At 33.0% G+C, this 16,424-nt stretch overlaps 1 protein-coding gene across 5 annotated transcripts in view; it reads left to right on the plus strand.

Annotated features, from left to right (window-relative positions):
• Pfrx (6-phosphofructo-2-kinase/fructose-2,6-biphosphatase) overlaps positions 1–16,424 on the plus strand; it is an 80,237-nt gene that overhangs the window by 26,227 nt on the left and 37,586 nt on the right. Inside the window, exon 1 of one of the 5 annotated variants that reach the window (XM_076409350.1) lies at positions 4,006–4,423. The exons of the other annotated variants lie outside the window; for them this stretch is intronic. Coding sequence (XP_076265465.1) covers positions 4,345–4,423 — 79 coding nt within the window. The 5' untranslated portion in view covers positions 4,006–4,344. Of the gene's footprint in view, positions 1–4,005; positions 4,424–16,424 lie in introns of those variants that run through there. 5 annotated transcript variants of the gene reach the window in all.

The following is a 16,424-nucleotide window of genomic DNA, read 5'->3' on the forward strand; positions in this document are numbered from 1 at the left end:
TCTTAATTTACAAATTAATTTGTAGAGACCTCGAGACATGTCGAATTTTACATCGTGGAATAACGGTCTACAAAATACCCAGAAATATAATTCCAGATGTTGAACACGGGCGGGGTGCCAGCAGCGCCAACTAGAACCCGATAACGAATAGCTGGCAACCCCGAGACTGTTATCTGTGATGTTATTGAAGGGTATTTCCAATCATTCAGTACTCGACCATCATTTGGTTTAGACGTGCCACCATCGACCGCTGCCATCCGTTTTATCTATATTGTATTTTCCACATTTTTTTATTACTTCAATAAATAACGGTCACAAAATGTAAACAGCACTGTTTCATTTCGTTTTACCTCCATTCACCGAGCCATATAACTTACCCTAAAAATTTATTATTAATATATTGTTGTACTTGCATCAATACACAAGCAAGACGAACGTGGGATAAAAGTTATATTTTGTTAAAGGGTTTAGAAAAGAAAAACTATTAATTTACGTAAAAACATTATTTTATTTAACGGAAAGAAAAGGTTACCATTTAATCAGTCGATAATCGCAGAACAGGCGAAACAGTCGAGAGTCAAAAACTAGTGAGTAAAAATAGTAATTACTTGTTATTGCCATAAAAACAGACAAAATATTTTACTATTTATCATTCCCAATTTTAAGCTTTTTACCCAATTACATTAAGAATCTTGAAAAATATCGTATCAAAATGCTGTAATATTAATATTACAGTTGTTATTGTTTTTTACAAGCAAACTAATAAAAAAATCATAAAACTACATATATTACATAAATGTACCCAATTTTTTTCAAGGGTGCGGCTAGGACAACAAAGCTAGAACAAAAATAATAACTAAAAGTACGACCGAAACAGTCAATAGTAAATAGTAACAAAATCAGTCGGACTGAAAACAGTCAGTGGTAAAAATTAGTAAAATCAGTCGAACCAAAAATAGCGACTGAAACAGTCGATAGTAAAAAGTAGTCAATTACTAAACAGTCGATAGTCGATTTCAGTCGATAGTTCCTAACACTAACCTTTAAGTGTTTCTCAAGTTAAAGTTATATTAGATTACTTAAACTAAAGCTAGAACTAATACAAAAGTGCGTATGATTTGGTTCGCTTGAATTTTTTGATTTCCCATGCGTTTAGTGATCTTCTTCCATACTTTTTACAACAATATCTTGGATAACGTCGTAAATCCCTTCGCTTTTGAGGTCATCGTGCAGTTCTTCATTAGTTACGTAGCGATAAGCATTGTTAATTAATCGTAGAACATTGTTTTGGTCACATCGGATTACTAATCGGTTTGATGTTTTGGTACAACGCCTTCATAACTGTTAGATAAACCAGTCTCATTGTTTTTAGGTCAAGTTCAGAGTCTCTTCCGACTAACCAATACAGTTGTTTGATTCTGATCATCAATCTGATCTGCTCGGCTTTTTGTCTAAGGTGACATCTTCTGGTCGTCTGAAACAAAATTAAAAAGAAGAACCTTCAAGTGGCACTTCTGGCTATTTATGCATTATTCTTGGTCAATTTTATTGGATGTATGACTTAATTTTTACAGATCTCTGTGAGAATGAACCCGTGATTTTACTACAAACATGTTTACAACAAACATGGGTTGAACGTAATCTCCATTGTAGGCAATACAGGCCAATTTTGATTACCTGCTACAGAGGGAGCTGTGAGTTTTTCTTTATCGTCTCGGTCATGGCTGGATTATTTTCGCGCCAAGAAAATGTCATGTCTGGTGAATATGGTGCTCGGTCAGTAGATTTTGTTAAGTTTTCCTCAACCTTTTTAGATATTGTTAAAGTATAATATTTCTTCTTTAGTTAAAAGAAGGAATCTGTGTTAAGTACAATAATGAAATGTTACAAGTTTCTAGGTAGTTATGTAGTTCTTAGATATATAAAGGTAAAACTCTCAAAATATGTGTATTTTGGGGCGATAGAAACGAGAATCCCTGTAAACTCCTCCAGGATTTATAGTTTTTGAAATATGCGATATAAACAGAAATCTACTAATTTTTTGAAAATACACTTTTCAAATATACAAATAACTTAATAACTAAATATTGTAAAAGAATGATTGTACTACCATTTGATTCAGCATAAAATTCTTCATAATTCTTGCAATTTTCATTAACCTGTGATTATTTGAATATAAATGGCGGTAAAAGAACTGAAAATAGCAAAAAATCGCAAATTTTCACGACTATATACATGGAAAAAATTCCGATTTTTTTCACATCTCGGATAACGTTAAAACTCTCAGAATATATATATTTTGGTCTGAATGAAACGAAAATCTATAGTAAATTGCTCAAGAATTAATAGTTTTTACGATATTTGGCCAAATTTTTTTATTATATAACTTAAAAACTAATGATTGTGTCAAAATGATTATACCACTGTTCGATTCAGCGTAAAATTCTTCATAATCCCTGTAGTTTTTATAGACTTACGATCATTTGAACAGACATGACAGCAATGAACTTGCAAATGGCTCGGATATAGATAAAATTCTCGGAATATATATATTTTGGTCTGAAAGAAATGAAAATTTATATTAAATTGCTCAAGAATTAATAGTTTTTACGATATTTGGTATTAATAGAAATCCACTCATTTTTTAAAAATTCACTTTTTATTATATAACTTAAGAACTAATGAATGTATCAAAATGGTTATACCACTATTCGATTCAGCGTAAAATTCTTCATAATCCCTGTAATTTCTATAGACTTACGATCATTTGAACAGACATGACAGCAAAGAACTTGCAAATGACAAAAAATTGCAAATTTTCACGACTATATACATGGAAAAAATGCCGATTTTTTTCACCTCTCGGATAACGTTAAAACTCTCAGAATATATGTATTTTGGTCCGAAAGAAACGAAAATCTATATTAAATTGCTCAATAATTAATAGTTTTTACGATATTTGGCATTAACAGAAATCCACTCATTTTTTTTAAATACACTTTTTATTGTATAACTTAAAAACTAATGATTGTGTCAAAATGATTATACCACTATTCGATTCAGCGTAAAATTCTTCATAATCCCTGTAATTTTTATAGACTTACGATCATTTGAACAGACATGACAGCAAAGAACTTGCAAATGACAAAAAATCGCAAATTTTCACGACTATATACATGGAAAAAATGCCGATTTTTTTCACCTCTCGGATAACGTTAAAACTCTCAGAATATATGTATTTTGGTCCGAAAGAGATGAAAATCTATAATAAATTGCTCAAGAATTAACAGTTTTTACGATATTTGGCATTAACAGAAATCCACTCATTTTTTTAAAATACACTTTTTATTTTATAACTTAAAACATTATTATATACCTCTCGGATAAAGATAAAACTCTCGGAATATATGAATTTTGGTGTAAAAGAAACGAAAATTTATATTAAATTGCTTTAGCATATATAGTTTTAAAGATATGCGACACAAACAGAAATCCATTCATCTTTAAAAAATACATTCTTCATTAAGTAACTTCAGAACTACAGGTTGTATGAAAATTATTATAAAAGCATTCGATTCAGCATAAAATTTACATCAACCTGTGATTATTTAAAAAGAAGTTACAGTGAAAAATCTGATAGTGGCAAAAAAATGGTAGTTCATATTATCGAAATGTTTGCATACGTAATATCAATCATTTGCATCGTAATTTAAGTGATTTGAGTAATAAACGTTTTATTTAGAGAAACTATGTATACATATACATCTATTTATAACAAACTAAGCATAGATAATCAACAATAAATATTTCAATAGTGATAACTATTGTTTAGTTAGAAGAATAAAGTTTAGTTAGTTAGAAAAATAGTCAGCAATTTTAGCCTTCTTTAATTGGCGAATATAGGAATTTTGTATTTGTTTTAACGCATGGTGTTTTATTTATCGAGCGTGTGCTGTAATGAGAGAGATAGAAAATTTTAGGTGAGATGAAGTAACCTCAGATTTGTGGGTTAGTTATCAACGACATAGAGTGCGACAGTGCGACAACCTGGTAATGTAATAGATCGAGAATCGAAACGTATTTAGCACGGTCGTCCGGTCCCCATTACCTACGACCTAGTGCGCTAAGGCACGCCCGTCACATGATAAGCCGCCCGAGTCGTTTTCGACTATCTCCAGTTTATTCTTGGCCCGTGCCGTGCTGCCGCATATCACATCGATCTATCTAATCCGTCTAGGTTAGTTTTTATTTTCGGTTTTTTTTCGCGCTCAGTATACGGCGCGATCGCGCGGCGATAGGTCCGGTGCGTATAGCGGGTACCTACTTCAGAGACCACCCCCGACGATGACTAACATCGATACCCTCTCGGTGACTACCGATGGCCGCTCCTACAGGACGACCCGATTGATGTCCATACGAATCGGTGAGTGTTTTTTATCTGCGAAAACATATATGTAACGATTTCTTTGGTTTGGTGCTGTCCAAGTGTGTTCTGAGGATAGACAGACGGACAGGGTGATATTATGTAAACTCCAAGATTGTTTAATTATTCGTAATTAATGACAGATATAACGCAACGTTTTAGTCGGTTTCGTTGGATTTCCTTGTTTTGTTAAGAAAACGTCTTATGTAATGGTTTTTTACCATTTCTATCCATCTCAATGTCGTTGATGCGTGTACCTTGTTTTATCTTTGTGTAAGTTTGTCTCTATTGAATCACCTCCAATAAATGTGCAGAACTGGTTGAGTTTTTCCATTAGGGGTTCTTGAAACAGCCAGTCAGTAGGTTTAGAAGATAGTCTCTGCTCGCGTATAGGAAAGATCGATATTAGAAAAACATCGATGATAACTTCGAATGAGGGTGTCGATGGACGATAAATATCGATTGAAAAAATCCATGTTTTCGGTGAAAATGAAAGTATATATAAACATTTATTACATATAAATCTCTGTAAGCATAAATTGGCTACATCTTTGTCAAGATTGCGGCTAGGACGACAGAGCCAGAACGTTAAAAATCAGTCGAATCAGAAAAAAGACAGAACCAAAAATAGTAACTACAAGTACACGACTGAAAGTCGATAGTAAATAGTAACAAAATCAGTCGAACCAAAAATAGCGACTGAAACAGTCGATAGTAAAAAGTAGTCAATTACTAAACAGTCGATAGTCGATTTCAGTCGATAGTTCCCAACATTAGTTTTAACAAATAAGTTGTTATGATCTCGAAAGTTTTATGTGGAATATCATCAATCAAATTCAATATACTTTCATGGAACACGTAGCAGACTCTTCAAAATTGTTCTCGAAAGTATTTCGAGTATTTAAAGTACTGTTTTTGTTTATTTAATCTGTTATATAAACAATCCTTATCAGACCAACTGCTGCTTAAATTATTTTTAGGCAAAACGAGATATTTCGAATGCTATAGTACGGCGAGTAGTTTCACCACTTGAAACGTTTTTATTTTTTCATTTTGCTCGAGAAACCCTTGACACCGTTTGAATGACCGTCATTCGGTACGTTAATTCATTTTTCTGGATGGTAACGCGGTTATTAGCAGAGCTGGAATATTACTGTGAGGACGGGGACTTCATTTTTTTGTAAATTCAAGGTGGTTATTATGAAAAAATGGGTCTATTATTATTTTTCAAGGTGTTGTCCGCCATTAGTTGATACTTTTTGCTGTAATACTTTGATATAATCTCAAATAAAACGACACACAGGTCAAGGAATAAAGTCCTGACCTATAATGGTATAATTGGTACTGCTACAGCGTCCCTCTTTTGAAGAGAAAAAAGTTTGATCCGCTATGTTCTTGGAAGTAGCGCATGGTTTCGATAAAATCTGCAAAAAGGGACTCATGCATAAGCACCAGAACACTAGAATACTCCAGTAACAAAATAAATAAGTGGATCCGGACATGGAGAATAGAGGCGAGTGAGAGTGAATCAGTGTATATTAAATTCACCTACAGCCAAGCTGTATATGAACCGTTATATGAATAATATAATGATTATAGAACTTTATTGGAAGGTCCATACGAAAGTGAAAAGAAAGGAATTGTTACTAGGACAAAGAGTTAAGTTATTTTTAATATAAAGCATAAGGTTTCGTTATGTTTAAACTTCCAATTCGGTCACCATCTTCGAATTCTTATCAGTTTCCTATCAAAATCTTCGCGCACTCTATTTATTTGTTGGCTAGAACATTAAATAGTACCCTTAACAAATATCTCCTTCATTCCCCACCACTGACACTATATCTTCTTTTGTGCCAGAGATATCAGTCTGTACATGTGAAACCCTCCTACCAAGAAATACTTGTTCATATGATTGCTAGCTGTACTGCAAAGGCTTGTTAGATTGAAATGTTGCCTTTTCGAGCACAAAGATTGTTCAGGACATCACTAAGATGTAAATCATAACCTCTAGAACGTTTGTACGAATATCAACACATTGTCACACCAGGATAACACATTTATTAACACATATATTTATTGACTTGGTATAATTGAAAAAGAATTGGGTGGAATCTTTTGACGCATCTATCAAATACCATTTTTTGTATTAATCTCTTAGAACTTCAAAAATCTGTCCGTGGACAATAAGTATTATAATATGATTTCTTTTATACAATATAGCTCTATTGACACGTAAAAGATCACTTCATTAAGTGATCTGCTATACAACTTTTTATCTAAATGTTATTCTAGATACTATTCTAAGTTATTTTAAAGTGTATCCTAACTTATTCTAAAGACTATTCTAACTTATTCTAGAGATTATCAAATCTCACTCTGTGTCATAATCAGGTCGTATGGTAGTTTGCGTTTGAGCCTATGACACTGACATTAAACTGTCATCGCGTACTTTTAATTATCTGGCGGGTACATTGGAATGCCCTAATAGTCTTTCGGAGTACTTTGTACTAATACTTCGAATCACACTCATTATCGGGGATATCGCGCTGAATCAGTTTGTTGGAGACGTAATATGGGGCATCGACTATGACTCGCAACATTTTATTCTGGTTATATTTGCTACTTGTACCCCACAGTAAGTTCAATACAATAGGTTCAAATGAGCTTAAGTATTGACTTATACAGCAAAATCTTGTTATCTGATGATGAATTTAGATTTACGCCCTAGCAGCCAATACATTTGGTTTAGTTTAAGCCCAAGCTGTTCGCGTTTCGTCATTATATGCTTTTTCCATGTCAAACGTCGATCAAAATGCATTCCCAGATATTTAACGTTGTCTGCTTGCGGAAGTTCATGATCAAATAACTTGATTCAGTTTTTTTTTCTCCAGAAACCTAAGAAATTCTAACAAGTTCTAACAAGTTGGCTCTGAAAAAATATGACTGTAACGAGATTACTTTTTTAAGTGTTAAACATAATTTTGAAGTGGAAGAAAAAAATCATTGTTTACCGTAGTCATAACTTTGAAATCCCGAAAAATTAAGTTACAAAATTACCAAAATAACAAAAGAAAAAAAGTGGAAATGTGTTGTCTCATTGGTATGTCGTATGTAGATAAGAAACGAATGGCTATGATACCTTCAAAAATTACGTACGATTTAATAGATATGGAGAAGTTATTGGCATTGGCGCCTTGTCAGAAAAAAAATATTCCTGGGCCGATATCCAACAGAAATTTGCGACACTATGCGAAAAGCAATAAACGCATAAATAAGGTCCGGGATTATAGACAAAAACGATAAAATTTCAGGTTGATGTAAATGTTTCATGTGGTTTTCTGGCATTCCGTTCATTGCGTTGACAGTTTTAATATATTGTCCGGTGACAGTGGCAAATTGTTACATTTTTGTTTCGTTAAAGGCGTATAAAATAATTTAAAAGATCCAGATGTAATGTCCTAGGTAGGACCTTTATTATATCTACATTTGCTGCATCATACTGCACCATTCACTAAACTGAAACAACTATAAATAAAGTTCAAACATCTTTCAATAACATTATCGAGTGAGCTAATAAATGGCGAAGAAATCTGAATACAACAAAATAAAAGACAATTATGTAGACTTTGCCAGTTATAATTAGACCCAGGATCCCAGCGTGCATGTTGATTGGCCAGAACTGTTCATTCGCATTTATTCTCGACTAACTTGACAGTTTCACAGCCACCTGTTGTTGTTTACAAGACTTGTAATTAGGAAATAATGTTTAGGTTATGTTTTAGAATCAGATAATATTTTCCTTCTCATTTTATTCTAGTTAAAAAGAGACACAATGCTGTCTAATAAGTTCGAACGTGTAATCGAATGAGCCTGTCAAAGCCGTCCGTTTGTCAGACGTATACAAAATTCTTGAAAGCAATAGTGATAAAAGGTTGTAACTATAACCTATAAACTATTGTGGCTCTATGATTAACTGTAGTTTTTAGATGTACTATAGTGTTAAAATAAATTATATTTAATAACATTTTTGTTCAATTATTTTATTTAGATTCGAATGTTGTTGTATGTCAAAGGCATACTGAACTAAAACTCAAGAGTTGATGCGGCAACATTGCGACGTTTTGCGTAGTTTTAATCTGTACCTTGTGCTTTTAAATAAAAAGCCATAAAAACTCATAACTCGTATAAAAATTTAAATTATTTAAGAACAAAATAATAACAGTCAATAAGGTATTTGATAATAAGTTATCACACTATAAAACTAAGAGGGTTTTCCGCTATTTTCTTTCCTTATGTGGACTTGTACTAACTAAAACTGTCCTGAAACATAAACCTTTGAATACAAATATTGTTGGATTCAACTGATCACGCCAAAAGTAATTTATTAATTGTTAAAGTTAACAAAATACTTTTACTTTTACTTTTCTCTGTTGTATAATATTAATAACAATAATTTCTTTTCGCTATTTTAAAACTATAATAACTGAAAACTACCAACAGATGGTATATATATTCCTGGACTATGTCCAATGAATCTGTATTAAAAAAAAACGATAAGCTCATAAGTTTTGTCATGGATTACAGAAAAAACGATAAAATCTCATTTTATCCAGACGTTTATTGATTGTAAAAAATATTTAATGTAGTTTTCTGGCATTTCACTAGGAATTTGATTGTTTTAAAATATTTTCAGTATTATATTGCCAAAAAAAACTTGTTTGATTTTAAAGATTATTCTGTTTTCAGTTGTTTTGTTTTTTTAACATTTTAGTTGGTTTGATAGAGTATTGTAAAGCTTTGTTAGTATATTGAAGGCTTTAACATATAATTAGAAATAAATTTAAGTATAAGCCTGCAAAATACCAAATCTTACTGTCTGGTTTTTGTAGTTTCATAATAACTAGGATCACTCTAAGTTATATGTTGATATATTCGCGTCCTTTCTTAAATAAAATTTGTTCCTATGTCTACGTCTAGACATTCGTTAATAATTCAACACTTCATGTTACTAGTGGCGAATATATGAATATATTTGGGTTGTAAATTTATTTTCAACCATTTGCTACTTAATTTTTTGTTGGTATTGCTATAAAATGTATGCAAAATGGTGAAAGACGTGTGGAGTTTAAAGATACTACCCTTTATGAGAGTACATTCAGTCCAGAGCCTCTCTAGATTGTTTATACCTGTTTCGTCGAACAATTTATTTTTTTTTGCTGCCATAATATGCTTTAGCTTCTTCCTTTGAGCCTAATCTCTTTCTCTGAAGCATTATTTTGAAATCTACAGATAGCCAGTAGTAATAGGAAGCCGGATCTGGAGTATACGATGGGTATTTTTGAAGTCATTTGTGTTATTTTTGTCATTTGAAGGTTAGGACTGCTGGGTTAGATTTAGGAAGCTTAGGGAATGGGTATACGTCTCGGACATGTATTCCAAAGATGTTGGATAGCATCAGTACTGCATCAATTCTTCTGTTTATCTGTTAATCTGTTAATCTTCACAATGTATGTTCTTCATAATTTATGTTACATTAGCTGTTAATATAATCATATACGGTTCTGGTTGATATTATATGGACTGACTCTATAGTATTCTTGGATAACTAGAAAATATGCAATTTTTACACTGTCAGAATGAATTTGCCACATTTTTTTGAAACACATTTGTCTTGACACGTTTAACTCGATATTTAAAGTTCTCTTAGAGGTTTTATTTATTTCTTATTTGTATAGGGCATATTCTTAAAGGGTTATACTTTGAAAATATGAAAAATCATAATGTCTAGACTACAATAACCTCTTGAAATAGAAATCACGAAACTTGTTCTCGCTAGTTCCACATCTGGACTCGTCTGTGCCCGTTGATTCATTTTTAGGGAAATATTCCTAGCTTTTTATGACGCGTTCGAACCTTTTTACCCATCATCGGCGCATGGATGAATCCATTATAACCATTAACAGATCGGTAAATCCGATTCTTTAATGTCACTGTACCTGATTCGAACTGGACCAAAAAATCGCCAGAATTTCATTGATTTCACGTTTCAATTAACAAAATCACCGCCTAAGGTAATGACTTCGGTCGTAAATTCGCATTATTTTGTTTAATTTATTACCCGATTGTTCAGTATTACGAAATCACGAGTATTGATAAGAGCCTAATAAACCGTTTAATACATCAATTTTTATTTAAATACAAATTACGTGACTTGATTAGGTTTTTTATCACTTTAATCATGATGACTAATATATTTTATTTATTTATTCCTTTCGACTATTAAAGAAATACCATAAAATGAGCACAGAAACATCCGATCAGTGATTTTCTTATGACATGTTCTTATACCCATAAATGTTTAAAATATAAAAGAAACCTGGAACTCGCAGCGCCATCTATCGGGTTCGATTGTGAATCTAAATCATTCTCGTAAATACACCCAAAAAATTTCACCAAAATCGATGAACTTATAAAGCTTCTTCCACAATTCCAGTAAACCGGGGGTATAGTCTGGTCAAAGTTATTTTGTACATAAGTCATTTAAATTTGTGACATCAAAATGTCGCAATGTTGCCGCATCAACCATGAGTTTTAGTTGATTTTTGCTTTAAAAAATTTTGCATAAGTCTGACAACCGGACGACTTTGACAGACTTACCTTCGTTTTGGGACCGACTTCAAATTAGTCAGTTGGTAGTAGTTAAAATAATATTGTAAATAGTTAAATAGGTTTAGGTAAGTATTCAGCTAAATTGTTCGTATATAGTAGAATATAAAATACGTGTAGCAGATAGGTTAAATAAGGTTTTCGTTTATTTTTATTTAGTTACTGCAACGATTATTATGTACATATTTTATTTTGAAATGTTTTTTTTTGTGCTAAATATCTAAATTTGGCATTTTTTAAAATTTTTAGTGAGTTCCTTATTCATTTTTTGAACTCTGTTCAAGTTTTTTGTTAAAACTATTTCTTTATCAACAATTGGACTAATATCACCTTCCTGATAAACATACTAAACTTACTAACTGATAAAACTAACTTTATATACCGAGGAAAAAATAATCTTATTTGGTTTCGTACTGTGCAAATATCAGAAGCTGTAAAAGAACAATTGTGCATTTACAATTAACGTGATCGATATGATCGAATATATATTTCGATATGTCTATCAGACGGAAAACAGTTTTTGTTCTCGTGATAAGCTGTCGTAATTGATAAGAGTGATTTTATTCCATTTTTAGAGGTACTTGAAGAGTCGACGTTTATTAGGTAATACGAATGTCGGATCCACTCGACGTTATTACAACATTCATAATATGTACTAAAGAGATTATATAAATAATTATCTATTACAGCATTCGTATAACTATTTAAATACGCGTTTAAGTCAAATATCAATATGGGATGGATTAGGTGATAACATTTGCTACATTTCATTTGGCTAGACGGACTATATTAGGTGTATAGGTTTTAGTACTTGATTGTACAACAGCAACTTTCTATGTAGGTATAATGTAGACTTTCTTCCAAATATCCAGTACATTTTTGTTGTATTTTAATTCGGTTTATTTTATTTTCTTTTTGCGATGCTTCTTTCAACGAAATTTTGCATCCAGATTCGTCCAAAGCGTTGTTAAATTTAAAAATCGTCTCCTATTTGCTTCTGTAGATGTAGAATTGTCCAAGACGTCATTCACTTACATGGGTTATGATGTTATTCCAGTAAAACCACCTGCTTGAATCCCGGGCCCCAAATTTCTCTCGGAATAATGACATTGAGGACCTTAAATCATGGATAGCTAAGAATTATTCAATTCCTATTCGGCAAATAAGGCATTGCTTAGATCAAACCAGATTTTGATTGCTCTCCATTTAATTCTGAAACTCTCACCTCTTACCTGCGTAGTATAAGAAGAATTTAGAACTCTGACTTGAGAGTGGTGATGGAACACTATATCTAGTTCTTTAGGCAGCATGTAGTGCCTGATATCTATTGAATAATTTAAATAACAGGTCAATTTAAAAGTCCCCGGCCTACCACAGTAAAACACATTTTGGCAAAATTAGTTTTTTTTATTCAACAATTTAATTCCCTTCAAGGGTGATTCACTGATTATAGCGACTCTCCAACTTTTCGATACCATTTTTTTAGTACGATTTATTATTTGGTTCAAAATAGGCCTCAGTTTTGCCGATCACCTCTTCATTCGACGAAAATTTCTTCCCAGTGAGCATTCTTTTGAGATCTGAGAATAGGAATAGATCGCTGGGGGCCAGATCTGGAGAATACGGTGGATGAGGAAGCAATTCGAAGCCCATTTCATGGATTTTTGACACGGTGCATTGTCTTGGTGAAGCAGCACTTTCTTTTTCTTCAAATGCGGCCGTTTTCCGGCGATTTCGTCCTTCAAACGGCCCAATAAGGCTATGTAATAGTCGATGTTGATGGCCCTTCTTTTTTCAAGGTAGTCAATGAAAATTATTCTATGCGTATCCCAAAATACAGACGCCATAACATTGCCAACAGCCTGTTGCGTTTTCCCACGCTTTGGAGCGCGCTCATCGTGTCCAGTCCACTAGGATGACTATCGATTGGACTTCACTCAATTTCAATTTATGGTAATTCAAAATCATTTTGTGGATTTTTAAAATGTTTTCGTCGGTAACAACCTCATTTGGGCGTCCACTGCGTCCGCCTTCTTCGGTGTCTATTTCACCACGTCTAAACTTAGCGTACCAATCTTTGATGATTGATTTTCCTAGGACAGTATCCGGAAACTCGGCATCAAGCCAAGTTTTTGCATCAACTGTATTTTTTCGCTTCAAAAAGCAATATTTTATCAACACGCGAAATTCTTTTTTATCCATTTTTTCACGATAACAAAAGTTGATTCACTCAAAATGCTATAATTCACAAACTGATGATCTGACAGCTGTCAAATATATACACGCATCTTTTCAGGGTTAGAGCTAACTAAAACACATTACTATCGCCATCTATGTGTCAGGTCGGGGACTTTTAAATTGACCTGCTATCAAGGGATTAAACTGACTCTCAAAGAAAATGTTTCTCAAATGACTATGTAAACTCTGCTGATAAAGGACGAAACGGATAAATAGAATTTTTAATAGTTACTACCCAAATAGAATAGGCTTTTATTCGGAATCATCGTGAAAATTACAGGTCAGATCTTTGCAATTAAGTACCGTTTCTGCGCTTCAAAGTCCTGCTTTATCGGGCCTCGATCCCATATCAGTTGTGTTTTCAAACAAACGATTCGAAACTTTATCTCATGTATAAAGTGCGTTTAATAGACTTTGTTGGACAGCAAAATAACAAATAACAAACGCCTTTGGTACGAAGTCACCCGGACTTTAGCCCTCTTGACAAAAATATCCTGATTTCTAAGAAACCACGATAATTTCGTGGTAAACGCTTTGTGTCAACTAAATTATCTCTCTCGTTATTATTAATTATCCCGTCAAAAGTCAGGTTCAAAGGCTGTTTGTGTTGTTTTTGGTTCGATAATGTTTCGTATTTCATTCATAAACTTATCTATTTTACTATTTATACTAATTTATCATCAAGGATGTATAATATATGGTGTTATCAAGATTGTCATGATTACATTCGATGTAAGGTTGATGTGCTTGTGTTCAAAGAACAAAATTGGGTTACACATGATCGAGTCGTCAAGTAAAAAGGTTCTGAAAATATTTTTAAAAAAGACCCATAAATGTTTGGTTATTAGTATTGGTATACACATATTGTTGATGTATTTTCTTTGAATTTGATTTTTTCACACCACATATTTGCTCTAAATGTGCTTCCTAGTGTAAATTATTCTTTTACAGCTTTATATTCTGCGTTTAATAGCGTCTATGTACATAGTAAACTTCAACATCTACAATATTATCTGCAGCTCCATTTTCATTCCTTACATATTCGTATCAAGATATGCTCTCATCTCATATTTTGTAATAATCACTGGGAATAATGACATTAATATTAATATATACAAATGTTTTTTTTATTATTTTATGATAACTTAAAACTAGATATATAACTAGGAGGACCCATCGGCCTTACTTCAGTCTCTGGTGAAATGATGTTTATACATGTCGCTGCTGTATTTTTTAATATATGCACCTCACTAGACAACACTACACAAGATCAGATGGTTTAATTCTTTTGAGTCTGTATCCTGTTCTGGTGGTATCCAGAAGCTGAAATATTTCAATATTCTCATGAGAATGGAGTCTTTCCTCATGCTCCCTTGCAATTCTCTTGATATCTTGACCGACTGTGGATATCTGAAGGTCTCGATGTAGGTAATCAGTCCTATAGTATTTGGGTGCACCCACAATATCTCTCACGACTTTGTTCTGAACAATTTGTATTTTATTTATGTTACTCTTTGCAGAATATCCCCATAATTAAACTCCGTATGTCCATATAGGTTTCAATATTTGCTTATATAATAGCGATTTATTATGTACTGATAATTGTGATTTTCTTCCAATTATTCAGTACATTTTCCTATATTTCAATTTCAGTTCTTTTCTTTTCTTCTTTATATGTTCCTTCCAGCGAAGTTTTGCATCGAGATTCATTCCGAGATATTTAGCGTTATTGCTCTATGGAGTGATAGTATTATTTAATGTTATTGGTGCTTGTACGGTCTGTTTATAGGTGAACTACACATGTACGGATTTACTTTCATTAATTCTTATTTTCCAGTCTTGTGTCCAATTCTTTATATTGTCAATTTCCTGTTGTAATTTTCGTGAAGCTTCTTCACTGTTGTCTCCGACAGCTATAATCGCAGTATCATCAGCAAATGTAGCCATCATGATATTTTCCATTTGTGGTATATCACAAGTGTAGAGTAGACAAAGCACTGGCCCCAGTAGTACACTTCCTTGTTGTACACCTGCTTTAGCTTCTTTTATTGTAGAGTAAGATTGTCCTTGTTTGACTCTAAGCATTTTGGTTGTAATGTATGATTTTAATAGTTCGGTGTGTTGTTTTGGTAGCATTTTTTGTAGTTTATGAACAAGGCCTTCATGCCAAATATATAAACAAATGTAACATACCTTTTTTTAACTTAGAGCATATAAGTTAAGAGTCATCTAATGATTGATGATGATGCCTAGTAAAGAAACTTCGAGTCAGATTTAAAAAATAAAGATAACAAGATTTATATCCATGCAATTATATGTATTTATTAACGTTTAATAATCACATAAAACAATTCAATTTTTTACCAAAGAATTAACCTTATTAAAGAGTTGGGAAAAACAAACAGAAACACAATATTATTGACAACATTACTTATCGTTATCTTCAAAAAAAAATTAAAATGACGAAGCATCAAGCCACACACTTATTATCCAAACTTTACACTTTGAGACTGAAATGTAACACGGACAAAGTGCTATGTTATTGTTACTATTTTTTGCGTTCATATCAAGAGGTTATGGTCATGAGATAGTTATTTGTATAATATAGGTATCCTAGAATTTCAACTAGTTTTTATCAAGTGGAAAACAATTTTTAACAAGGAATACACTACAATGTTTTTTTTGGCCTGGGACCAGGTAGGGGAATCCTGTTACGGATACCTGGTCGTGAAGACCCACAGGAATAAGCGAGTTGGACTAGTTATGTAGAGACTGCCTCTGAGCTACCCCTAAACCCTACCCTATCAGCTGATTCAATGACCTTAACTGATACTTTTTACTGTTAGTAAGGAGGGTGCCCGTAACTGGTAATACCGTTAAGAGGCACAAGGGCCAGACAAGGACGTGGCGTCGTTATCACACCACGCAGCTTGCGAGATGAGTTGATCGCTCGCCGGAGAAGGTCGAGACAATTTGGAGTTAGAGCACGACGTGGTAGTGTCGGCTGTGATAGAATAAGGCTACGAAGAGCCGAATGAGTTATTGGCCTAAAATATCGGCCGGCTCGGTAACACATCTATTGTCCGAGAGACGAAGA

This window comes from Rhynchophorus ferrugineus, unplaced genomic scaffold, assembly GCF_030347505.1.
Source record: "Rhynchophorus ferrugineus isolate W39M unplaced genomic scaffold, kcgeb_rfMv2 rfM7, whole genome shotgun sequence".
Taxonomy (NCBI): domain Eukaryota; kingdom Metazoa; phylum Arthropoda; class Insecta; order Coleoptera; family Curculionidae; genus Rhynchophorus; species Rhynchophorus ferrugineus.